This window comes from Podarcis gaigeae, assembly GCF_964106915.1.
Source record: "Podarcis gaigeae genome assembly, chromosome: Z".
Taxonomy (NCBI): Eukaryota; Metazoa; Chordata; class Lepidosauria; order Squamata; family Lacertidae; genus Podarcis; species Podarcis gaigeae.
Genome location: NC_139691.1, coordinates 15,262,959 through 15,288,931, shown reverse-complemented (window position 1 = coordinate 15,288,931; position 25,973 = coordinate 15,262,959). Strand labels below are relative to the sequence as shown.

Sequence of the window (25,973 nt, the reverse complement as noted above, 5' to 3'; positions counted from 1 at the left end):
TGGCGGGGGTGCTCGCCAGAGAGTGACTTTCCTTCTGATAAGAATTGTTTTTACTTTCTTTGACAAATACGGCTTTTTCTAACCGCAAAAGCCACCCGGTCCAGGTCATTTCCTCCCGCCATTTGCCCCCCCCCACCTCCCCATGAGAAGTAACACACTCAAGAGATTTAATGCCTCATTCCTCTTCAGGTTTACTTGGAAGCAAACCCCCCATGACGTCAGTGAGTTCAATTTCCACTCCGTAAGACTTTAGTTCCGCGTGGTTACTCGCGTGTAAGTCCAACTGAAATCCAGGGCGGTGGAGAATAATTTACCAGTGAAACAGCCGTAAGATTGGACTGGGTTGGAGTTTAATGACAGCACAAACCTAACTACGCCAACTCAGAAGTAAGATCTTATTGAGTTGCGCGGGCAAGGGGGGGGGGGGCTTACTCTCAAGCATTGCGGTTTGGCTTGTCGCCTTAGACAGAAGTCACTGAAAGCAGGAAGAAAGCCTGTTCTGTTCTGTTCTGTTCTGTATATAGATATATATACAGAAATGCCGGATAGGAACCGAAACAAACATAGTTGCGTGGAACGGAAAAAGGCGCAGCTTTATTCTAGAGCAAATCTCACTGAAATCTAGGAGGCTTGATGCAGAGTAAACAACGCGGCCCAGGATGAGACTTCCAAACGGAAGCTCTTTTTCCCTCCAGGCCAGAATAGGATCTGCGACGAGCAAGACCTCTGCAGTTCCTGGTGGGTTTTATGTTTCCTTTGGAAGGAGAAACTGACAGAATGGAAAAGCCGCCCAGGTAAAGATCAGGTCGTTGGATCGAGGGAGGCCATCCCTTTCAATAGCGGTTTTCCTGTAGCTCTGAATAGCGCGATTACATCTCCTGTGTTGCAAGTTAAGACCTACTTTGTTCAGTGGGGCTGGCTCCCAAGCATGGCTGCGATCCAGATACCCCTTTACCCTATTGAACTCAAGCGGACTCACTTCTGCGCGGACGCGGTCAAAACTTCCGACTTGTAGCCTCATCCGAAGCTGGTTTACTCCGAAGCAACTCCCGCACGCGAGGTTCAATGCGTAGCTTCCTTGCTCGTAAACATGCTCAGTAAATGCAGGTTTAATTTAAATAAAATAAAACCAATAACAATTTTTTTAAAAATATAAAAAGTAAAATTCCATCTTCGGCCTGTTTATACAAAAGGCCCGGATCTTGGCCACGCGCTCCTCCTCCTTTTCCAATTTTGTGGGCGCATCCAGGATTAACAGCTGGGCCTGTAGAAAAAGGCAGGTGGTATTCTGGATCCAGGCAGGGTCCCCCACTGGGGAATTCCTGCCCTTAAGTCCAGGTCTTTTCTGTTTCCAACCCCCCCATCCCACCCCCATTAACCAATTAAAATTTCAGTTGCTAAGAAAGAGAGACGGATTTTTTTTATAAAAAACCTTCTTCATTCCCCCCCCAACCGTAAATTGTGTTGGATTTCAGCCACAAACATATACCCCCCCAAAAGCATTTTACATTACCATTCAACATTTTTTTTGCTCTTTACTTGCTGTTTTTAAAGGCCGAGTTGCTACAGTGAGAACCACATCAAGGATATATTTAGAAGCGTGGAACTATAACATCAAGAGGTGTCTCCTTCTTCACATTTATTTTATTTCTCTTTTTCTTCCTTTTCTCTTCCCCGCTTCCTCCACTTTTCCCTCCTTCTTTCCCCTCCTTCCTTTATCTCTGTCTTCATTTTCCCTTTCTTTTCCCCCCTTCTTCCCCCTTTCTTCTCTCTCTCATCCCTTCCTTTTTCTCTCCTTCTTCCTCAGAACTTCAAACCCCTCTCTCCACTTTCTCAGTCTCTCCCTTCTTCTCCCTTCTTCCCACCTCATCACAACATCAGGTTCTCTGCCAACAGCATCACCCTTAAAAACATAGGTTCTTCCTCCTAAGCTCACAGTTCTTTGCACTGACTGGCAGCGCCTCTCCAGGGTTTCAGACACGAGATAATTCGCAGCCCTCCATGGAGAGATGCCAGGAATTGAGCGAGGCGGGTGCTTAACCGCTGAGCGACGGCCCTACCCTTAACGCCCCCACCTTCCCCTCAGGTACACAGCGCCAACTTTCTCTCTGTCCTAGCCTCCTAGTTAGTCTAAGCTAAACATCAAAGCCTAAAGAGGGGTCTATTTTGAGAGAAGGGGGGGGGATGATTTCTTATTTAGCTTTTCAAATATCAAATTCATTTATTTGCCGCCCGCCCGCCCCCCAAAGTCAACATTCTGTAGAGGTCAGTGCCACTGATTCCAGGACACCCCCTTTATTTCTTATAAAGAGAGGAGGGGTGAGGAGAAGAAACAGACTTGTTTGCGCCTTCCATCCATCAATGAAAGAGCATCTCATGTTTAAGAGATATTCATGCCTATCTGGACTCGGTTTCTGGTTGAAGGGTTTCCCATATCCCTGGTGGCTCAATTAAGTGGATTATTGTCTTCCTACAGAGAGAAATCAACGCGCGTGGAGGCTGAGCTTTGTCGCTCCTAAACCCTGCCACAATGAAATTTACCATAAACCCCTGTAAAAAAGCTAATGCGGCCAATTTATATAAACCGGAGCCAGCTTCCCCCCACCCTATAGATAAACATAATCTCTTTAAGAACAGAGATAAAGGGGGTGGGCGAGAGAAAGGGGGGAGGAACTGCAGGCCGTAGCCATTTCTTTCAGAGTTACCAGCTTTCACCCTTTATTTTTGCTTTCCATCAATCCGAAATGCACTTTTTATCGAAACGGATAGGTCTTGCACCATGGGGGGTGGGGGAAATCGGCTTCAATCCAGATTGAACAGGAGTGACTCCCGTGCGATCTGGGGAAAAAGTAAATCTGTGTTCAAGGGAAGGAAGGAGAGGGGAGCGCTAATGATTTCTGGCAATATCTAGTACCCCCTTCCAATGGCTCTGTGTGAAACCACTTTAAATTCGCTGTTGTTTAACGTAGAAAGAAAGGGATAATGGGGGGGGTATCAGAGCTGAGGGGAGAAGGCAGAAGTTTGACCTCCCTTGCTACTTTTATTTGACAACTGCCCTTATTGGGTTCAGTTGCCCGTTCAAACACCAGGCTCCCTGCCTACTCCGAATATGTACAAAATGTATTGTGAATCAATCAGAGAGATGGGCTGCCCTCCAATTGTGACCTAGCTCTACCGAAAGCCTTCTTTTCGGGCAACCCAGAAAGTTGAGGCAGTTTTCTTTTCCTTTATGTGCCTTGAGAGAGGGAGGGGGTTGCTGTTTGGGGGTGGGGGGAAGGGGAAAGTCTGCACCTGTCAATATATATAAAATATCTGGAGAGAGAAAGGGGGGAAGGGAGTCGTTTGTTCTTTTTCCTTGGATAGATAAGCGATCCTTTGTTTTTGTTTTTGTTTTGGGATGAAAAGCCTCAGGAACGCCTACTTTAGGGTGGTCTTTAGCGGGCTGCTGTGAGTTCGAATCCTCAGTCAGGCCTCTGTGGTAGGACTTGAGTCAAGCCTCCTTCGCAGGATTATGTGAGGATAAGTTGCAAACCACACGCAACTCTTCGGAGCGAGGGCGGGCTTCAAGTGTGGTGATGACGGCGGCAATAATACATGGATTAATGCCAGTTTTATCCCAAAACTAACAACAACAACAACTGTAATACCATTTCTTTTGGATGTTTCTCTAGGAATTTGAGGAAGCTGATCAGCCCCGATTTCTTTCAGAGTTAATCCCTGAAGCAACAAAATCTGGGTGCTGTCATAATTCTCAACATTTAAAACCGCGACCCGACATCACTTACCTGGGAGTCAGCTCCATTGAACTCAGTGGGTTTACTTCTGAGTAAACCCAGGTAGGGTGACATAGCTTACTGTTCAGGGATGGAAACTTTATTGTCAGCGGAGGTGAGAAAGTCTGGGGAGGGGGCGCGGAACCCAGTCAATAAAAGCATGGAGGAAAATAAGGATTTTGTGGGGGAAACGGGGAAATTTGAATTTTAAGAAAAGTCAGAGACCCAAGCACACTGACAGAGGCATAAATCCCTTAGAACTCGCTGGGACATTTCTCAAGCAACTAAAATGACGCACGTTTAGGCTGCAGTCTTCTACCCATTTACCTGGGAGGAACTCTCGTGGAATTCAGTGAGGGTTACTTCTTCTGACAAGGCATTTTAGGGTTGCAGTAAATATTGGGGAGGGGGTTTAGGCTGCGTCCTATCCTGGCGTTTACTTCGAGATAAGCTTGACAGATCTCGGTGGGATTTGCTCCCAAATAAACGTGCACAGAATCGGGGCCGTACAGCACGTGCTTCGCTCTGGTTTGAAATCAGTGGGAGGCGGGCAGTGTGTTCACCGGGAAGAAAGCACCATTGACTTCACTGAGACTTACTCCCAGGTAGAAGTGCATAACCAGGCTGGCGCCCTTGAAAGTGCTCAGTTTTGTCCGCATTGCGTCTTCAGAAGGACAACGCGGGTACCCTCAAACCAAGATTAAAATGTCAATTTTAAAATTCAATTCAATTTGACTTGTTTGGTTTATTCCTCTGCTTTTAACCCCGCAAAAGGAAGACTCGTTTGCCTCAGATACCGAAATTTCTCTGGGTTGTATGCAAAGGTAGTGCTACTCAGAGTTGACCTATTGAAAATAATTAGTTTAAATGGGTCTACTCTGAGTAGAATTTAGCTGGCTGAAACCCAAAGGCTTTGTTGAATCTGTATGGATTTAGGGTGGTGTGTTACTTACTTTAGCATTCATTAATTCAGATTATCACTAATTCCAGTTGCAAAAACCTCGGATTTATTTCCATTGTAGAGAACAAAATCAAAGCTGTCTCCAATTAGTTTTTATTCTGAGTAGCCTCACCGAAATCAAAGGATCTAGTCACTCTCATTAATTTCAATGGGTCCCGCCTGAGTACTGTAATGGGTAACGTTGACTACAGATCACAGTTAAAACGAATTAAAGTACTGTACCTGTAGTTTAAACCAGAGTGCAAATCCGGCATCCCATAATTTTTGACACTCTTTGTTAGGAATAAGATATTTTCTAAAATTTCCAGGTTCGTTTCGTATAGCCCGACACTAGGCATGTTTTACAACTCCCATTGGGTTGAGTGGCGTTTCCTTGCCTATCGTCTTCCCTGTTACTTGTGAGTAAATTGTACGGATCGTGTTGAGACTCCATCTCAAGACCATATGTTTATTCCTGTTTATCTAGTTGTCTGGACTTCTTTTTTAAAAAAATCCGTTTGCCCGAAGGATGCAATCTATATTTTGTGGGGGGAAACTAACTTCAGTAGTAGTTTCCTGGCATTTCTGATGCGCATCTCGATCCTACTCGTGTTTACCTTTACCTTTTAACAGTGCAATCTATTCCAGAATGACACAATGAACACCGAGTTTATCTTATTTAAGCGGGAGTGGGGATAGTTTGTATGAATGTCTTCCCAGGCTGGATCTTTCCTTTAAGATAAATATTTATATATTATTCAGTGAAGAACATTTTGGGCAGCACCTAAAGTTAAGCTGTGACATCCCCTTAATTTCAGGGTTTGCACTAAAAGGCTTGGGGACTACAAATATGTTTGAATAAATAAGTAATTTTAAGGGGAAATGTTTCAAGGGCTTGCTTAAATCTTTGGCACTTAAATCAGGCTGAACTGGATCGCTATGGTCGATATGATATTGGGCGGGCTATAAATAATTTTAATAATAAAATAAATAATGTGTACGCATGCATATAGATATTTGTGGGGGGGGTTAAATTTACTGTCCTCTTGGTACGTATTGATATATCTCTCCCTCCTCAGTATCTCAGGTCGAGGGTATCTCAAAATTAAGTGACTAGTTCTCATGAAAATCAAGTACCTTCGGTTTAGAATACAGTTACGCTGTTCCTGACTGGGCTCACGAACGGACTTCTTTGACTTATCAATGGGCCTTACTTCTGAGTAAACATACCTAAAAGAAGGATCTTAAGGCTGCAACCTTATCCACATTTCACTGACGAGGAAGCCCCATAGAAAGCTATGGAAGTTACTTCCGAGTAAACAGGCACAGGGGCGCGGACCTGCGCAAGAGAAACGAGCAAGCGGCCCGCGCCCCTTGCCGAGGCGTCTTGGTCTCTTCACTTGTCTTCCCTCCCGCGCTTGATAAGGGGACTTTCCCTTCTAATCTGTCTGCACTGATTGTGGCAACGCCTTTTCTCTTCCGCCCCCCTTCCCCCCTGCTCAGTGAAAGAAGAAGGGGACAGAGAGATCTCCAGTTCCAGAGAGAGCCCCCCAGTCAGGCTGAAAAAGCCGCGCAAGGCCCGCACAGCCTTCACGGATCACCAGCTGGCCCAACTGGAGCGGAGTTTCGAGCGGCAGAAATACTTGAGCGTGCAGGACAGAATGGAGCTGGCTGCGTCCCTCAACCTCACAGACACCCAAGTAAAGACCTGGTACCAGAACAGAAGGTAAAAAGAGAGCGGGAGAGAGAGGGGGGTGGCAAGGCAAGGAGGAGGAGGAGGCGGGGCATCTTTCACCTCCCTTACTTCGGATTAGTTACCCTGGGAAAGTGTATTGTTCCTCCCACTCTGGTTTTCGAAGACCGCAGTTCTATGCAAGTTTATGCTCGAAAATTAAATCCTGTCGCTTGCAGGATTTATAAATTATATATAATATATATATAATTTAACGCATTTGGGTGAGTTAACCCCACCCCCCTTGTACTCCAACTCTAACTCCCATCATCTCTGTCCATTGACCGTGGTGGCTGGCGCTGATGGGAATCAGAGTCCAAGTGCATCTAAAGGACCAGGTTCCCCTCCCCTGACCTAATAAAATATTATTTTTAATATAGTTAGCTTCAACGCCGCAGTGACACTTGCACACTTTTAAGCTACACAGAGCTCTTCCAAGGTACCACAGTAAAGGCGTGCAAGGTTTTTTGGTTACACAAGACTCTTGGTCAGATTATTAGGCGAAAGTATTCGAATGCCCAAAGAGTTGGTTTACTAATTTTCTTAAAGGTCTTCTTAAATAAATAAATAAATAAATAAAATAAAATAAAATAAAGGAAAAGGGTTCTAGGTGTCCTAGAAGAGATTCAGATATACAAACATTTTAAAAGCGCTATATGAATGGTAAGTTTGATGATCAGCTAGTTGGCTACAAGTCTTTTTTGGAGCGCGGGGAGTGATCTAGGAACGCAAAGCGGGTCTTTCCCCACGTTTGTGCAAAGGTAAACCGGCCTGTACGTTCCAAGGGCATGTAAAATACTTCACGCTTACATTTTAGTGTGGCGTCGCTTACTTTGTATTTTAATTAAAATCCTTGAGGGCAACGATCTCCATCTCTCTCTCCCCCGGGGGGGGGGGAGACAGAGGGCTGTTTAACCCTTTCCTCCTCCTCAACATTCTAGATCAAACTCCCAGAAGGGCGAACGGGAAGGAACCGGGGAGGGTGAAATTAGCAGAGCTACCTATATCCTGTTTTGTCTAGTAACCAGGTAAACCACAAACACCCACAGATCTGAAACTGCTGGGCCCCGAAGCAAGACGCGCTTTTCCTGATATTTACCTGTGCAGCCCTGACACGTTCAAAGAAAGTTTGTCAATATCTGGGTCTGCTGATTGTGTTGGTTGCTTTAAAAGACCAAACACGGGTCCTCGATCTCTTCGTTCGCCCGCGCACAGACACAAGCACGCACAGTCCCCGGATTATTTTGCCTTCGCTGACTTGCACCTGAACGTGTGAATGGTAATGGTTTCTGCCAACACTAATGGAGTCGGAGGTGATTCTGAGGTCCCCTCACGGTTTTGGATCATTGGCTGGCTGAATGCTGCAGCGATGACCATGCATATTGGTAACTTTGGGTGTCTAAATTTTGACACACTTTTGCTCAGAACTGAACGCTCATGACTCCCGTAGGCCCGTCACTGTCAGTGCGTCTACTCTGAGTAAAGATTAGTGGAATACAACGCAAAAAGTCGTTCCACACATTACTTTCCAGCAACCCCGAGTTTGGGCAAGGAACAGCAGCCAGTTCTGTGTTTCTGCATGGTAATTCGCCCCCCCCCCCCAAAAAAACCCACCCCACACAACTCTGCTTCAGTCATATATCATATATCACATTGGCTACTTGTCCTGGGATGATGGGAGTTGGAGTCCAGCAACGTCTGGAGAACCAAAGCTTCCCTATACTTGCTCCTTAAAACATAACGCCTCTCTCCCCCCACAGTTTGGGTGTTTGTAAACAGTCAGGATCCGATCCGAAAATAAATGTAAAATTCATTCACAGGCGCAAGCAAATCATCCCACGCTTTAGTCCCATCTCTTTCCCTAGCCGGCACCAACTTGCGTGTTATTAAATCCAGACGTGCTGAAATGAAATAGCGCCTGGTTTCAAAATGAGCGAGATTTCCCCATTTAGAAATTAGCACTTTAACAAGTGGCTCAGATTGTTGCCAAGCGCACCTTTTGCTAGCCAGAAGTTCAAACCAGCACTTAGCAAATTTGAAGGTGCGTTCCTCTTATTATTATGTAGATTTTTTAAAAAAAGAGTTAATTGCATTCTTTGGTTAGAACTGTCCTTTTCTTTGCACATATCGGAGGCTGTATTTCAGCTGTAAATGAGCCAAGGACGGTACCACGTTCTGATTTTGGAGGACATTAACACAACTTGTTTATTGATTTGTTTGCAGGGAGTTTAGAAGAGGTCGTCTGTTTTTAATAAGCATTAATTCTGATTTGTTTGCACGGCGGTGAGACGACGTTGTGCCAAAGCAAGTCTCATTCACGCGATTTTCAGCTCACTTCCCCTACTTTCCTCATCCCAAAAAGTCATACATTTCGCGGGAAGTGGTTCAGCTATAATTGTGTGCCTGACTTGAACTGGCTAGTAGGTAGCTGAATTTCCACCTGAAAATAGCTACAACCTCTCTCTCCTCATACGAACGTCCTCACTGTTCATCTTAAATACCTTTCCTTCCCATTCCTCAACGCTGAGCTCCTTTGCAGGAATATTCATTCTGCAGGGAGTGTGAGAAGAACACCCATACAGGGTTGCTAACTTTTCTTTATTAGAGCTGTTCTCGAGCTTTTCAGGACCCAGCCGGAGGAAGCTTTTTCCACCAGCCATCACCCTTCCAGGGAAAGGTATACGTACCTAAGTTGTGTTTGGGAGTCAGCTTGATGCCAAAGGGCAGAGGAGCAGGGGTGGCCGAGAAAAGGTGGCAACTCCTTACATGGAATCAGGGGCACGCAGTGCGAGGCTAGATATGGTTTACTCAGAAGGAAGTCTCATTTTGTTCCAGTTTTAATTTGAGCCAATGGGCTGTTTCAGCTTCGGTCATACCCGGAGCAGACCCATTGAAATTAATGACCAACTTAGGTCCATTAATTTCAGTGGGTCCACCTTGAGTATAACTCAGCAAGATACTATCCAATATTTTCAGGAATACTGCTGAATTCAGAAGCAATTTATAAAAGAGGAATGGCAGGCGAGGGCACCTCTGAGCATGTAAGGTGTGCTCTTCTCGAAGGTAAGAGAACACCCACATCTGCGTCAGGAATAAAGTCGTTTAAATCAAAGTATATCAGTCAAAGAACATTTAAATCAAGGTCAAACTTAAATTTTCACTGTTCACAATGGATATCTGACTCCGTCGAGTTTCCTCTTCCAATAGGACTTCTTAACACTCCGGGAACTAAGTCTAAAAATTAGAGGTTGATAAAGTAAGAGATTTTAGGCAGTGGCAGGCGTGAAAAGAACTGCATTGTTATAGCGCTTGGCTTCCACCAAACGAATACTGGGAACTATAGTTTACCCCGCCACGGTGCTATACTTCCTAGCACAATTAACAATCAGCAGTTCCCAGTTTCTTTAAACGTATGGTATGCAGGCAGTCAGAAAAAGAGACCTTCTGGCGGATTTGCGGGGCAGTTCCAACTCGGTTTATTAAAAAATAAGTCCCATTGAGTTCCATGTGAAAACGGGCATATGGCTGCAGCCAACGCTGCGGTTCTTTTTATTGAGGTCGCCTTCTCGCTAACCAAGACTGGAGAACACGGATTCCCAGTCCAGTATTAACCTCACGGCAAACCATAAATGGAACTCCAACAAAAGGAAATAAAGGCCTTTATAGAAAGCGTGTAGAATGCTGCGATATGGAAAAGGAAATGTCCGTTGGCATATGCACATGCATCACTCGACGAGCAGATAGCAAGTTAAACGTGTGAACGGTCTCTCCACGGGAGCTGACACGGGAGTTAAATCTCATTGGCAAACAACGAGGCTTCTTTCCGAGTAAGCCTGCCTAGGAGCACAATTGCCTCCCTTCCTCAAAAATGTCCCTTTTCCTGAGAGACCTGTGGCTTTAACCCTTTAGTCTTCAACCCCTATGAAAAGAAACTAGTTTACACATAATTTGCATTTACCAATATTTCTCTCTTAACCGGCTCGGGCCTTTCCCCAGTGGCTAAATGCTGCCTGTAAGCTCTTGAGGGAGGAGACCTGTTACATGTCTTTGTGACTCTCAGAGGAGGGGTGTGGCATATGCATTGATGGTGCTATATAAATAAATAATCATTATTATTTAAATTATTTATTGCCCACTTTCCTCCCTAACCTCTTCATAAAAAAATCCCAATAATGGGATATCTACTCCTTTTCAGAGTAGACCCTGTTGAAATGGCTGTAGCTAAATTAGTCAAGTCCATCAATTTAAATAGACCCGCAGTTGTTTAGAAGGCATAATAATAATAATAATAATAATAATAATAATAATAAATGTATCCATTGCTAGTCCCACTCAGAGTAGATCCACAAAAAATAATGGACATGACTAATTTAAATCCAATAATTTCACTGTGCGTGCTCTGAGTAGAACCCAGCAATAATAGTTACTATTATTTTTATTGTTATTTGGCATATGGAGAAAATAAGTTGAACACTCAGCCTCGTGCACGTACCCATTTCCCACATTACAGACAGGTTTCAAGACTCAACACATGTGTTTTTCTCAATCCTTTCCTTCCCTCCACCAGTTTCTGTTTCTGGTTTTTTTAAGGCTCGATTTTGTTATATGAAACCTGTTTTTGTAAATAAATCTCTTCCCACCAATCGCAATTATTTAATGCCCGCTGTTTACCTCCCACCCACCCCCAATCTTCCCATCCCCGCATTTCCCCTAGAAGCAGAAACTATTTCACAGCCGAGACTAGTCGTTTAATTCGGGAGGGCAGAGAAAATAAGAGCGACGCGAGTGGGTGGGTGAGAGAGCAAAACTCTCCCGGTTGTTTTTTTTTTAAGCTAAACACACACAACATTGCACATAACACACTGGCCCATTAATAATAAATACCAATTACTGCTTTGGGCATCAATAATTAAGAGCAGTTACAGTAATTACACAATTATTATGATGATGAATAATTTACTCAGGAAAATAGGTCTGAAAGCGCTTCTTCCGCAGCAAAACGGCGAGAGAAAGGGATTGTGGAGGCGGCTTTTGATGTGAGGCGGCGGCTCCCGAGCTCCTAGTCATCGTCCGGCCTGCGCTCAGCAGCTCCATTTAGTAAAAGAATAAGAGTTTTCCCATTTTGGCACCGCCGCATCTCAACGCGTGGGATACACAGACAGGGCAACAGATAGTCCGGAAGATACCGGTCAGTTTCACCATCCAACTCTGGTCCATTTCATCTATCGTTTTGTGAGCGTTCCAGCCCCACTATAAGCAACAAACACAAGCGATTTATTTGTTCCGCTCCCCACCCCCCCAACCCCTTTCCTCTTAGACGCACAGATTTCTCTGTGTCTCGTTCACACGATTTCCTGCTTCTTTGTTTTTTCTGCGCCACCTCCCCCCCCCCCCCCATTGATCGGAGTTCCGTTTTTCTTTTTGTTTTGAAACTGACAATAATAGCGCATTGGCGATGGATTTATACCGGGCCATCTGAAGGTCACGACTTTATTAGTTTTTCCACGGTTGTTTTCCCAGTGCCATTGCGTCACAGTTGTGCTGGAGAGGCACTCTTGCCACATAGCACTGCAAAAGCAGAACCGAAACGAAACAAAATAAAGCAGAGTATTTGTGGTATGAAGAAAGTCAAAGGATTTCACCCGGAAGCTACATGCATAGACGAGAAACAAATCAGTATGTCCACCTCCAAACTTTTGTAGGTACAAACGGTATTGAAAGCTCAGTTGTGCATAACCACCCTGATGAGGGAGCTCATTTGTGCTCATGAGCACAAATAATTGTGTATGCACAATAAAGAAGATGTCCAAATGGTCCTTCTCTCACATACAAAAGTTATTATTATTATTATTATTATTATTATTATTATTATTATTATTATTATTATTTATCCACCCTTCACCCTAAGGTCCCAGAGTGGATAACAGCATAAAAACACAATACTAAAACCAGTTTAGAACAACCTACAATCACATAAATAAGTTAGGTCCTAAAAATATGCACCTCAAGTGTCAAAATCTGGGTGAAGGGGTACGCCTTCAGCATTCACAGGGGAGTTACACAGGTTGGGGGTCACCACAAAGAAGGCCCTCTCCTGGACTGCCACCTTCCTGCCCCCAGCCTCTGAGGGCAGAGGAACTAACAAAAGGGCTCCCCCTGCCCTTCTCAGCCCTTAGAGGGTCTCTAGGGAAGGAGGCAGACTTCCAGATATTTGGTACCTGAATCATTTAGGACTGTGAGCACCTTGAATTGGGCCTGGAAATGAGCAGCAACCAGTTCAGCTGTTTTAAAACAGGAGTTATGTGATGTCTAAATGGAACCACAGCCGGTAATCTGGCTGTTGCATTTTGGACGCAGTGAAGTTTCCAAGTTGTCTTCAAGGGCAGCCCCACATAGCGCACGTTGCAATAATCCAGTCTAGAAGTTACCAGAGCATGGCATACAGTGGCCAAATCATCTCTGTTCAAAAGGGGTCGTAGCTGGCAGTGTGTGTGTGATTCACACATACACATTTCTCTTTATGCCTCTGAAAACTGGTTGATGATTCGCAACTGAAGAGTGCTGCTTTCGCACTCAGGTCCTGCTTGTGGGCTTCCCGTGGCGGCATCTGGCTGGCCACTGTGAGAACAGGATGCTGGACTGGATGGGCCATGGCCCTGATCCAGCAGGCAGGCTCTTCTTACGTTCTTACATTATCAGAGCCAAGCTTAATGTAGTGGCAAGACTGCAGATTTAGATTTATTTCTTCTCTCGGTGGTGTAGTGGTTACAGAGTGTCAGAGTAGTACCAAGGGGTCCAGGGTTCAAATTCTCCAGTCATGGAGTTCACTGGATGGCTTTGGACCGGTCACCAACCCTGTCTAACCCATGCGTAGGCAACCTAAGGCCCGGGGGCTGGATCTGGCCCAATTGCCTTCTAAATCTGGCCCCCGGACGGTCCGGGAATCAGTGTGTTTTTACATGAGTAGAATGCGTGCTTTTATTTAAAATGCACCTCTGGGTTATTTGTGGGGCCTGCCTAGTGTTTTTACATGAGTAGAATGCGTGCTTTTATTTAAAATGCATCTCTGGGTTATTTGTGGGGCATAGGAATTCGTTCATTTATTTTTTTAAAAAATCTAGTCCGGCCCCCTACAAGGTCTGAGGGACAGTGGATTGGCCCCTGCTGAAAAAGTTTTCTGACCAACCTATATCATGCAGTTGTTGTGAGGCTGTGGAGGAGGGGAATCATGTGCGCACATACCCCCCAAGCATCTTTGGGGATAAGGTGGGATAGAAACGCAATGAAGATATCGTGCCACCCTATCCATGCAGGAAGCAAAACAAACGAATAACAGAAAGTCAATCACAGGCTCCACCCATTAGGTATTTATCCAGAACTTGTGCAGATTTCCTCAGAACTAAACCCCATTAAGTCCAACAGGAGTTAGCTGCAATTCTAAACCCACTTACCTGTATGCTTGACTGAATTCAACTGGACTTAGTTCTGAGTATAAATCATTAGGATTGCTGTGTTAGGAATGTAGTGTGCTGCTTTTTGTTGAGTTAGGCCCTTGGTCTACACTCACTGGCAATGGCTCTCTAGGCCTTCAGACAGGAACTCTGTCCCAGCCCTACCTGGAGATGTTGTGAATTGAACCTGTGACTTTCTGCATGCAGGGCAGGTGCTCAGCCACTGAGCTACCGCCTTCGTACAAGTGTGGAATGCCTACAATTTGTAACCCTCATTTGTTCTCCTTGTGTGTTCTTTCGATTCATCACTCTGCTTCTCCAATGTGGTTCTGCTGTGCAGCAAAGGTGCATATATTTGCTCTGAATGGAATCCCAATGGACAAAGTGGAGTTTAAGCCCCAGCCGGCAGGTATCAGATCAGATTGCAAATTAATCAGAATGTTTGATGGGATAAAGTGATCTATTGGGGGGCTTTGGGCTGAGGAGAGGTCAGAGGATTCTGATGACCCCCAAATAGGAACTCTGCAAATAATAAATTCAAACAAAAATAATTTGCTATGCTTTTTTGAGTGAGAAACTGAAGATGGGTCAGTTAAGCTGCTTCCTCCTTTGGATATAAATTCCTCTCTTTCTGTGTGGACATGTGTGTGTACAGTGTTTATTTTGAATTTCTTCCTATAGATTGAACCTGACAGCCACATAAATGCAGTTTGCTGCCTGTAGGCATTTTTTTAAAAAAAAGTTACATTAAAATGGAACAAAAAATAGATTCCAGCTCCACTGTCCCATCAAAACTCCTTACAAATTGTATGAGCTGGTTTCCATCTCACTCAGTTGTGTCTTGAACTCAGAACAATTGTTACAACTATTTTAATTTGGTTTCGCTTCTTCGAACCAGACTTTTATGTCTAAATTGAAACGTAACAACATATTTCCCACCCTACCAGCATTTTACTAAAACAGGAGGCCAGAGGCATCAGAGAAGGCAAAAAAACCTCCTCTTATTTTTGTTCCTAACATCTGAAGTAGACTGTCTCTGGATGTGGAAGTTCTACCTGAATTAGCACATACCTAATAACTATTGCTCAACCCATGCTGATTTTTCCTTTAATTATTTTTTTTTAAGCCCACCTAGGTTAGTGGCTATTATCCCTTCTTCTGCTGCAGATTTCAATTAATTAATTCTGCCTTGTACTTTTATTTTGGCTGGCCTGTAAGAACTCCCTTTTCAGTATGCCAGTTATGTAATTTTAGACTCCAACTTAATTGACTTGTGGAGCCCCTCTCTTTTAGATGGTAATGCATATAATTTAATTTGCTTCAAAATGCACTGCTGCATTACCACCCCACCCCCAGCTCCTCCCACTGAACGGGGACCATAAAGACCAACCTTGCTGGGGCCACAATCTCCATCAATTTCATTGGCTAACCTCAAAGTCTGTTTGGGGAGAGAATGATATATTCCTCACTCCGTGCCGTTCAAAATTTCATAAGCTTCTGGTATGCCTCCATTCTCTGTAAGTTATCTCTCTGTGTTGGCTCAACCTCTAAAGCCTCCAGTCCTTTGCTCTGTAGCAAAGTGCTGCAGAAGAGTGCTCCCCATCTTGACCCAACATACTGGGACAGAAATTAACCCAATTTCCATGCCATGGATAGCTTGATACCATGTTCTCTTCCATCCAATGTTTGCCCTAATAAAAGAAGACCCATTGAAATTAATGGACTTGACAAATTTAGGGCCATTAATTACAATGGGTCTACTCTGGGTGCATGGGGTGTTAGGGGTGGGGGGCAATTCATGTTCCTTCTGGGGTAGTCCACCTTTAGACCCCACCCTGCACTCAGTTTTCACCCGTGGCTTCTAGAAGCTGTCAGCAAGCAACATTGGCTATACCCCAGATACATATTTGACTGGCCGGCTAAACGAGGTGAGGGTAGCCAAAGGTCTCAAATCTTTGGTGTGTTAGGGACTTCCCCTGCACGTGAAGACAGTCTCTGGTGGATAGAGCTGACAAGGCCAATAGTGGGCCCAATGGTCAAGAAGGCAGTTTCTACAGAAGCTGCAGAGGGAAGTGAGAGCCAGATGGGGCTTGTCAACCTGGTAAGGTAGCCCATCTAGCAGAAGTAAACTCTACTAGACTCATTCATGAGAAAGGCTTCAGGAGTAAACTCTGGAGGGAAATCCGTACCCCTGCCTTGTGGGACATCTTTTCAAGAGAAGAAAAGGCTAAGGAGTAAACCCTAAACAAATCTGGAGTTGAGTCCCTAAGATGGTTGGATGGTGCCTTGTCCACCTCCTTTTGGCAACTCCTGCTGCCAAGCTGGTGGTGCATTGTTCTGTTTTTCTTTGGACCACATCAGTGAAGCTAAGAGGAAGTCTTTTTCTCTTGGTCACCCAGGACCTCTATACACCCTGCCTGGGTGTGTGCCTAGGAGAGGTCACTTTGGTGCTGTTATCGCAGCAAAAACAATGAGGGAGGCAGCAGTTGTGAGCTACCACTCTTTGCATGCCACAGCAAGTACTGTGATTCTTCAGAAGTTTGACTTCACCCCTGGAAGCGCACTCCATTTGTGCCTATAAAGCCATTTTTGGTCCCATGTTATGATCTAGGAAGAATGTTGGAAGGGCATCAGTAACCCATGCAGATAACACACATTCAAAAATAGCTTTGCTGCGGTTCTCTTGGGGAAATGATATGTTTATTTTAAAATTTCAAACTTGAATTTCAGAACTCTTGTAAATGCTATTCTCGATCTTTTTTTGAAGTATTATGAACAGTTGAAAAACCTACACAACTCTTCAGAAGTACTGTTGCTTGTGCAAAGTTTACTTAGGAGTAAATGCCATTAAGTTCAATGAAACATACCTCCAGGTGAATATGCATTCCATTGCAGTCCAAAGTGTGACATATATTTAACATTCTGAGTATGTGGCTGTTTCATAAAGGAGCATAGGAAGCTTCTTCTACCAAATCAGACCATTGGCTCATCTAGCTCAGTACTGTCTGCACAGACTGACAGCTGCTTTCTAGGATTTCAAGCAGGAAACATTCCCAGCCCTAACTAGAGATGTTTCTGGGGATTCAACCTGGAACCTTCTACATGCAGAGCAGATGTTCTACAGATAGACAGATAGGCAGACAGACAGACAGACAACTGGCTTTAGTTGCTTTTGCTGCCAAAGACTTAACAGGACTTCTCTCCAGGAAAATGTCTATTCAAGCTCTGTCTCTTGGTCACAGTAAAACGTGACAGAATGCTTGGAACAGGCTTTTACAACTAGTGAAATGGACTGATTCTCTCATTCCATAGATACATAGGATGATAACTATACGGATCTGAGAGCTCCCAGAATTTGATCCTGCCACAATAAAAAAAGTGTTTTTTTAAGGAAAGATTTAAGTCCATACTTAAGGCTGAAATCTCCTACATATGCTCAGAACTCAGTAGGGCTTACTTCTGAGTAAACATGCAAGTTGCATGGTTCCAAAACTGAAAGCAATGGGTCTGAATGCTGCAGACTCAGGCACAATTACCCAAGAGCAGTGCTTTTTTCTGGGGGTACTCAAGGGTACACCATACTGGCACATCCGAGGATGGATAATTTGCTACTGAAATGACAGAAGTATTTTGCCTGGATCCTGTCCACAGCTATTGGTTGCTTACGTGGGTGGGGCTGAAGGCAGCAGTGGGAGAGGACACCCCTTTCCCCTCTCTGCCAGCCCATTTCTCTTTCTGCCCGTCTTTCCTTCCTGTCAGAGTTCTGAGTGACAGCTTGCAGGAGGCTTTGGAAATCAAGCTGGGGGCCCAATATGTAATATACAAAGCATTTCTCCATGCACTCTGCCATTGTCAACTCACTGTCAATTCTAAAAGGGGCAAATCTGAGACTAAGAAGCTGGCAGCCAGGGCAACCCCCTGGACTGGGTGTAAGCAAGAAGGCAGGCAGGTGGGGGCAGAGGGAGGTAAGCAGGGCAATGTCCCATCTGCCCAAACAGATCAACCTCCTTTGCAGCTACACTGAATGTGTGCATCACACAAGCACCTGCCAGTACGTAATAAAAATAACAACAATTTGCGATCATTATGTTCAACGGCAAATCCTTGTGTGTGGAGCCACAAGGCTCATGTTACATTGATGACAATCCTCGGTTGACATGGCACCTCCTGTCATGTCCTACACAGACAAGGAAGTCACTTACACTTGTCTGTTTATGCCTCACTTCCCCAGACTTAAGATTGAACTTCTCAAAGGTAATGTGTAGGCTTTTATCGGGCAGAGGCAGCCTTTACAGCAGAGGCTATGGAGCACAGTCTATTCCTGAAGGGAAGTTTTCAATTGGTATTAGCTGCTCCTCACAAGTAAGAATGTGGCTGGTTGCATTGATTGTGCTTTGGGCTGCATCAATGTCAGATAGTGGGGATCTTTTAATTGGAAGGCCAGCACTCTTTTACAGCATGGAAGGGGGACATGCGTTGACCTCCTAATGCTGCAGATTTCGACTCCCATCAGCCTCAGCCAGCATGCTCAAGGCTTAAGGATGATGCTGATGACCATGATGATGATTGAAGCGGAATGTTGGAATATTCAGGGCAAATAAAGGATAGTTTAGAGACAAGGAGAGTAAGAGGTGATATGATAGACATTTATAAAATTACGCATAAGACTAGAACTTGTGGACATTCAATGAAGCTGAATGTTGAAAGACAGAGGACAGATAAGAGAAAGCCCTTCTTCACACAGAACAAACTATAGAATAAGAGGCAGTGATGGCCAACAAGTAGGATGGCTTTAAAAGAGGATTAGACAGATTAGACTAGTCACAATTGTTATCATCTGCCTCCACAGTCAACGGCAGAAATGCTTCTGAATCCCAGTTGCTGGAAACTATAGGAGGGGAGGGGGCTCTTGTGCTCATGTCTTGGCTCCAGGTTTCTAGAGGGTCCCTGTAAGAACTGGATGCTGGAGCCTGAACTAGGTGGGCAATTGGCCTGATCAAGCAGGCACTTCTTATGATGACGAGAGTTGTAATCCAGCGACATCTGGAGGGCCACACGTTCTCCACTATGGCCTTTGGGGAAGGGCCTCTGTAGCTCAATAGTGGAATACCTGCTCTATATAAACCAGGTTGCAGGGTCAATCTCCAACAGCTTCTCCAGGTAGAGGTGGGAAAGCTTTCCTTGTTTGCAGCCCTGTAGAGCAGATGCCAATCAGTGTAGACAATACAAAGTTAGATGGACCAATGATCTGACTCAACATAAACCAGCCTACTGTGTTCCTTTGTTCCTAGTAGTGTGTTGTGGCCAAGGCTGAACATTGTACAGATGTTGCGCCTACATCTTGATCCTCTGCAAACTGAATGTGTTGGTTTGCTTCTTTGAGTCACAAACGCTCGTCCATATTGCACTGTTCACACGGCTATGTTCAAAGCAAAAGGAAAAACCGAGGAAGTAGTAGGTCCTCTGCATGGAGAAGACAGAGAAATGCTGTTGGGTAAGAGAGAAAAGGTGGGACTGCTCAACACCTACTTTGCCTCTGTCTTCACCCAAAAGGAAAGCAGTGCCCAACCTGGTGATAACAGAATAAACAATGCAAGAAGGAAGCTGCAGCCCAAGATCGGAAAAGAGGTGGTATGGGAACACTGAGTTGCTCTAAATGAATTCAAACCTCCAGGGCCTGATAAGCTGCACCCAGGGGTACTAAAGGAGCTTGCGGATGTACTCTCAGAGCCTCTGTTTATAATCTTTGGAGAATTCTTGGAGAACAGGTGAGGTCCCTGCAGACTGGAGGCAGGCAAATGTTGTTCTCATCTTCAAAAAAGGGAAAAAAGAAGACCCAGGTAACGACCAACTGGTGTGCTTGATATCGATACCAGGAAATGTCCTAGAACAGATCATTATACAGTTGGCCCGTGAGCACTTAGAAAAGGATGCTGTGGATATTAAGGTCCAGTATGGGTTTCTCAAAAACAAGTCATGCCAGACAAATCTCTCTCTGTCTTTTTAGTATACCTACAAGTTTGGTGGATCTGGGGAATGCTGTGGTTGTACGGTATCTTGTTTTCAATATGGCTTTTGACAAAGTCCCCCATGATATTCTTGCAGAAAGCTGGTAAAATGTGGGTTGGATGAGGTAACTGTTAGGTAGATTTGTAGCTGGTTGACTGACCGAACCCGAGGAGTGCTCACTAATGGTTCCTGTCCTGCTGTAAAAAAGTGACAAGTGGGGTGCCACAGAGTTCTGTCTTGGGCCAGTTGTTGTTTAGCAGCTTTATAAATGACTTGGGGATGCTTATCCTATTTGCAGATGACACCAAACTGGGAGGGGTAGCTAATGCCACGGAAGACAGAATTGGGATTCAAGATGACTTTAACAGATTGGAGAACTGCGCCCAAACTAACAAAATTATTTTCAGTAGGGACAAATGTGAGGTTCTACACTTAGGCAGGAGTAACCAGTTGCACAAATATAAGATGGGGAGCACCTGCCTTGCCAGTAGTACATGTGGAAAGGATCTTGGGGTCTTAGTAGAACACAAGCTTAACATAAGTCAATAGTGTGATGCAGCAGCAAAAAAAGCTAATGCTATTATAGGTTACATCGTGTGCAGAGGAAGGCAACTAGATGGGCAAGGGTCTAGAAGCCAAGCCTTATAAGGAATGGTTGAAGGAGCTGGGTATGTTTAGCCTGGAAAAGAGGAGACTGAGAGGTGATTCTGACTAAACATCAGGAATAACTTTCTGACAGTTCAACAGTGGAACAGACTCCCTCAGAAAGTTCTGGACTCTCCTTTGGAGGTTTTTAAGCAGAGATATAATGGTCATCTGTCAGGGATGCATTAGTTGAGATTCCTTGAGATTCTTTGAGATTGCAGGGAGTTGGACTAGATGATGCTTGGGGTGCCTTCTAATTCTATGATTCTATGTGTGGCCGCCAAATTTGAGTGCCTCAGATTTAGTTGGAGGAGAAGAAGCACGATAGGAAAGTTGTGGTGTCAGATCTGTGATTAACACTTCATATGTGCAAGTAAGCAGCCTGTTACAATTCTTTCAGTTAATGTGAACATGAGCATGATTTTGTCCTCCTAAATTATGCTTCTCCTCTGTGCTGGGTCTTTTAATCCCTGCTTAATCCCCACATGCTGAGCAGGTCCTCAGTTGCCTGTTCATCAGGTGGTGACTTGAATGTGTGAATCCACCACCACAGATCTAACATCCCAGGCAGACACTCTGATGACCACTTAGAACACAGTGGTTTTTGTTTTGTTTTCCCCTGATGCAATCAGCCAACAAGGTTCGGTCCATTCAGTGAGATTCTGTTCTTCTATTCTTGAAAGTTAGTGAAGCAAATAGCCCTTGCAGGTTGAATATTATGCTAAATACAAGAGTCTTAATCCTATTTGTAGAATATATTGTGCTTTAAAGAAATATACTTTGAATCATGAAAAGGGGGCGGGTTAATTATATTTATTCTTTAAACAGTATTACTTTTGTAATACAGTCTGGTATGGGAACAAATAAAAAAATGGTATTATCGTTTAGTATGATGATTAATAACACTTAAAAACACCAGCCTTTCCAAGAGGGTCCGTTCCCACGTGCAGCTGTACACACAGGTGCAGAGACTATGCAAGTGCACGTGTGGAACTCCCGCCCCAAAGAGAGCAATCCCTTTGTCAAACGCAGACACATGAGATGGATTTTCTTAAAACAGTCAATAAAAGTGATCCAAGTGTCTTGACCCCCGAAACTTTTTTTCCCCTTACCCCAGGACCAAATGGAAAAGGCAGACCGCGGTGGGCCTGGAGCTGCTGGCCGAAGCCGGGAACTACTCGGCGCTGCAGAGGATGTTCCCGTCGCCTTATTTCTACCCGCAGAGTCTGGTGTCCAACCTGGATCCGGGCGCTGCCCTCTATCTCTACCGCGGGCCCAGCGCCCCGCCGCCGGCCCTGCAGAGGCCGCTGGTCCCCCGGATCCTCATCCACGGACTTCAAGGGGGCAGCGAGCCCCCGCCGCCCTTGCCCCCCCTGGCCGGAGTCCTTCCCCGGGCGGCTCAGCCGCGGTGAGGCGAGGAGGAGGGACCGGGCGCAGCTTCTGGAAGAGACAACGTGGGAACGCCGGGGGGTGGGTGGGAAATCCCTCTTTTGAACGGGCGTTGCTTTGCTCAAACACACACACACGCACGCACACGCACCATCAACCACACATGCAAGCGAACAAATTTGGTCCGGTTTGACTCTTGAAAACGGGAGGGAAAATCAGAGCCTATTTGGGGGATATACCACGATGCACACGTTTTAGTGCTTCCTTCCAGAGGCGTACCTAGGCTCCCTTGCGCCCTTGGCAAGGAGCGGTATCGGCGCGCCCCCTCCCTCCCCCCCGCATCTCCAGCAAAAAAAATTAAAAAATTAATTGGCCTAATTCAATCGTCACAAATTACTCTTAAACTGGGCGTTTAACAGCCCAATCCTATAAATGTCTAATCAAAAGTAAATCCCACCGAGTTCAATGGGGCTTACTCCCAGGAAAGTGGGTACACCGGCCTGCAGCCTAAAGGTGGCAAGTCAGAGGCAGCAACTTTTGACAATACCTCGCTTGCCTTTTTGTTTCTTATGGCACCACTTGGAGCTTGCGCCCTAAAGTGCACACTTTACTCGGAACTAAGCCCCGTCGATGGCCCTTGCTCTCAGGGGTAAACATGCAGCGGCGCGGGCTGGAAATTGGTCAAAGCGGGAAGGAAACCAGGGGAAAGTGACTCGGCTTTGCAAATTTAAGAGCCTCGCCTGACGTTTGGCGTCGTCGGCGTCCTCACGGGGAGCTCCGCTGCACAAACTAACCGGCAGCACTGCCGGCTCTCTGGGGAGGGGGCTCTGCAGGGCTGCTGAGACAGCCCATGCCTCCACGCCGCGCCGAAAGAGGGGCACAATTTTCGCGCCTCCGCCCCACGGCCTGCTCCCTTGGCGGGGGCCAACATGGCTGACCCCTAAGTACGCCTCTGCCTCCTTCACACGACCTATGGGACGGTGCTTTGTTCCCTCTACAAGCCGAGCAGCAGCAAATAGACAAAATATTATCAATAAATTTATTTCAAATAGGAAAAAAGTTTTAAAACAGTTATATCAGATTACAGCCACAGGAGTAGGAAGGGCCCTGTGAAAATAATAAACCCCTACAAAAGACAGTCTCTCCCATACTGCCTCTTGTTTGCATGGGGTTTCCTGCTCTTCCGACCCATTGCCTTTCATAAACTCTGTTTACCCATGTGCACAAGTGTTTATGCCTGGGCCTGACACAGTCCTTTCCAGCAGAACAAGGAGGGTCACCCCTCCCTCTTTCCTGAAGTTGCCAACCTCCCCACCCCTTCCCAGAGTTCCTTCAATTTTTAAAATAGGTAGAGATTCAGCAGATGCAGTTCCCCCTCCCCCAGATTGCAGGGAGAACTTCTCCCGATTTGATATCGCAGCGGAGCATTCAGCACCCTTCTAAGTGGGCAAAGATGGACTTATATTCTCTCCCCCACCTGTTTGATAGCACCCCCTTTCCTAATAAACTTTTTTTTTTCCAGCTGAGGGCCACTTGTCCTCATAAGCAACCTTCTGGGGGACGCATGGCAGTGATGGGCAGGGCCAGGGGCCCTCACCTTTGTACCACAGGGGTGCTGCAAACCCCAGAGGTTTCTACGCACATGTGGACATCTGTACTCCAGCCAGGTAAGCAAGAGTTCAGGGACTCATTCCAGACAGGTAAAAGCATCTAAGAAAGGTGCAGAGCCAGGCCTGTGAAGGGCATGGCCTGGGGATAATTTTGAGGGCTGCATAGACAGGTCTGGAGGGCCGCATGTGAAGAGCCTGACCCTTGCTTTGCATACAGGCCCAAACACCCTTTACACACATGGCTTCATGGACACATGCAGCCCACCAGAGAATATATCATCTCACACGCACACATCATAACACATTGACAGGGCCCTTCTGTACTATTGCATCATTGCTTGATTTCCTTTGCATGGTCTGGCAAAGTTAAACAGCTTTTAAACATAATAATAATAAATGCCCCTTTGTTTTCAGATGGAGTGAATAGAGTCAAGCAGGCAGCTTCCCCCAAAGAATCCTGGGAAATGTAGTTCCCTCACAGGGCTACAATTCCCAGCACCCCATAACAAACTACAGCTCCCAGGATTCTTTTGAGGAAAAACATGCTTTACATGCATCCGTCCGCAGAGCAGCCCAGCCTTCTGCCTGTCATTTCCTGGAGGGCGCTTCCTGTTCAAGAGAGGCAGTAATTGATACAGACATACTACAGGCAACCTCCTCAATGAGTTTGGCTTTTCAGTTACTTAATATATATGATATTCTTCATGGCACTCTAACATTCCCCAGCCCCTCTACCACTTTGAGACCGAGGTCACATCCACACCAATAAGCAAATTGTTTGGGAGGTGTCCTCAGAGGCAAGACAAGAATAAGAGAATTTTTCACACCTTGGCAGCCCTGCCGCCCCAGCCGCAAAACCAGCAGCAGACATATCTGATCTGGGTTATTGATGGCTATTTATTTTTACACACACACACACACAAACACACATTTACAGTTTGTTCTCCTACCCGGTCCAGCCACACCAAGAAAACATCCTGGACGTTACATGCTGACTCGTCCTTTTCTCTCACTGCAGGAAAAGGGATAGAGTGAGCTCGTAAAGGGGAAAGAGATGTCTGTATGTAAGTTACAGTCAGAGCAGACACACTGAAATCAATGCACACGAGGTCCATGAACTTAGTGAACACAGGTCCATTTATTTCAACTTATTTTAATCTGTTCAGCAGGATTAACATACAAGTTAATCACCAACACCTTTAAGTGGTTTACATAATTTCAGTTGGCCTTCTCTTGGTTTTATACAACTCTATATATCTGTGTTTTACTTCTTTTGATTCTTAAAATCATTTAAGAAATATATATTTAAATGGAGATGATTTAAATATCATCTCCATTTAAATATATATAAATATCAGTGGTACAGCAGGTCCCAGGTTTAATCCTTCAACAGCATAGCCATGTAGGAATGTGAATATCTTCTCTTTGAAACCCTGCCAGTCAGTGTAGACATTACTGAGCTAAGAAGACCAATGGCCTGACTTAGTATTTCTGTATTCCTGGTATGTGAAACACTTACCAGCCCAATTTTGGGAAGGTACGTAAAGATTTTTAAAAAGCATTCATTTTATAGTGTATATAAAACAGAGAGAACAGTTACAACAGGTAAAAAAACTAAACAATAGGCACGTTGAATGGGTTAAAGTAACAGAATCCAATTTTATTTCAGCAGATGAGACTAGGCTTGCAAACTTACCTATGAGTAAGCCCCACTAAACCCAGCAGGGATTACTACTGTTTTAGGCCTTCCAATTTTGGAAATTAGTTGCTGGCGGACCACCAGCCTGGCTCGAGGTACAGAAAGGTATAGATTGCTCCCTCCAACACACACACACACACACACACACACACACACACACACACAGAGCAAAAGAAATAACTATGTTTTATCTCCCTGTAGCACAAGAGGACTCCTTTTATGCTAGACCAAGAATTTTCAAAAAGTATGTAACTTTAATTTTTTTTTCTTTTTGTAAATAACTTTGGTGCACAAATGTATATGAATTATTTATTGGTGAACCCAGAGGGCGTATTTGTGTAAGTGAGTCTCGTAAGTCTGTATATCTGTAGGATTCTCTTTTCCGGACTTTGTAATGAGGAAGAAGAAAAGGAGGATTCTTGCTTTAGAAGAGATCGGGGGAGGGGAAAGCTTCCTCTCCTGCTTTCGCTCTCTTTCCCTCTCCCTCTCTCTTTTTTTAAATGTGGAAATAAACTTCTTTACAAACAGATTGAGTCATTTCCTAGCCTTCTTCACCCACCCCACTTCGCTACAGAGACATCAAAACATGCTGGAAAGCAATCAGAGAGAAGAAGCAAGAGGAAGCCCCTAAAATTCTCGCTGGAGGGGAAAATAATTCTGGTTACGTGGATAAGGAATCAGTTTAATGTCTCTACCCTGCTTTTCAGCCCAGAAGGATGCTTTTG

General features: G+C 45.0%; 1 protein-coding gene across 2 annotated transcripts in view; it reads left to right on the top strand.

Annotated features, from left to right (window-relative positions):
- Positions 1–25,973, top strand: part of BARHL1 (BarH like homeobox 1) — a 37,905-nt gene that overhangs the window by 2,404 nt on the left and 9,528 nt on the right. The window contains exons 3-7 of one of the 2 annotated variants that reach the window (XM_083721427.1): positions 6,217–6,439; positions 21,668–22,020; positions 23,462–23,606; positions 24,568–24,613; positions 25,450–25,492. In XM_083721427.1, coding sequence (XP_083577553.1) covers positions 6,217–6,439; positions 21,668–21,962 — 518 coding nt within the window. In that variant the 3' untranslated portion in view covers positions 21,963–22,020; positions 23,462–23,606; positions 24,568–24,613; positions 25,450–25,492. The other variant, XR_014560000.1, reaches the window with a different exon arrangement.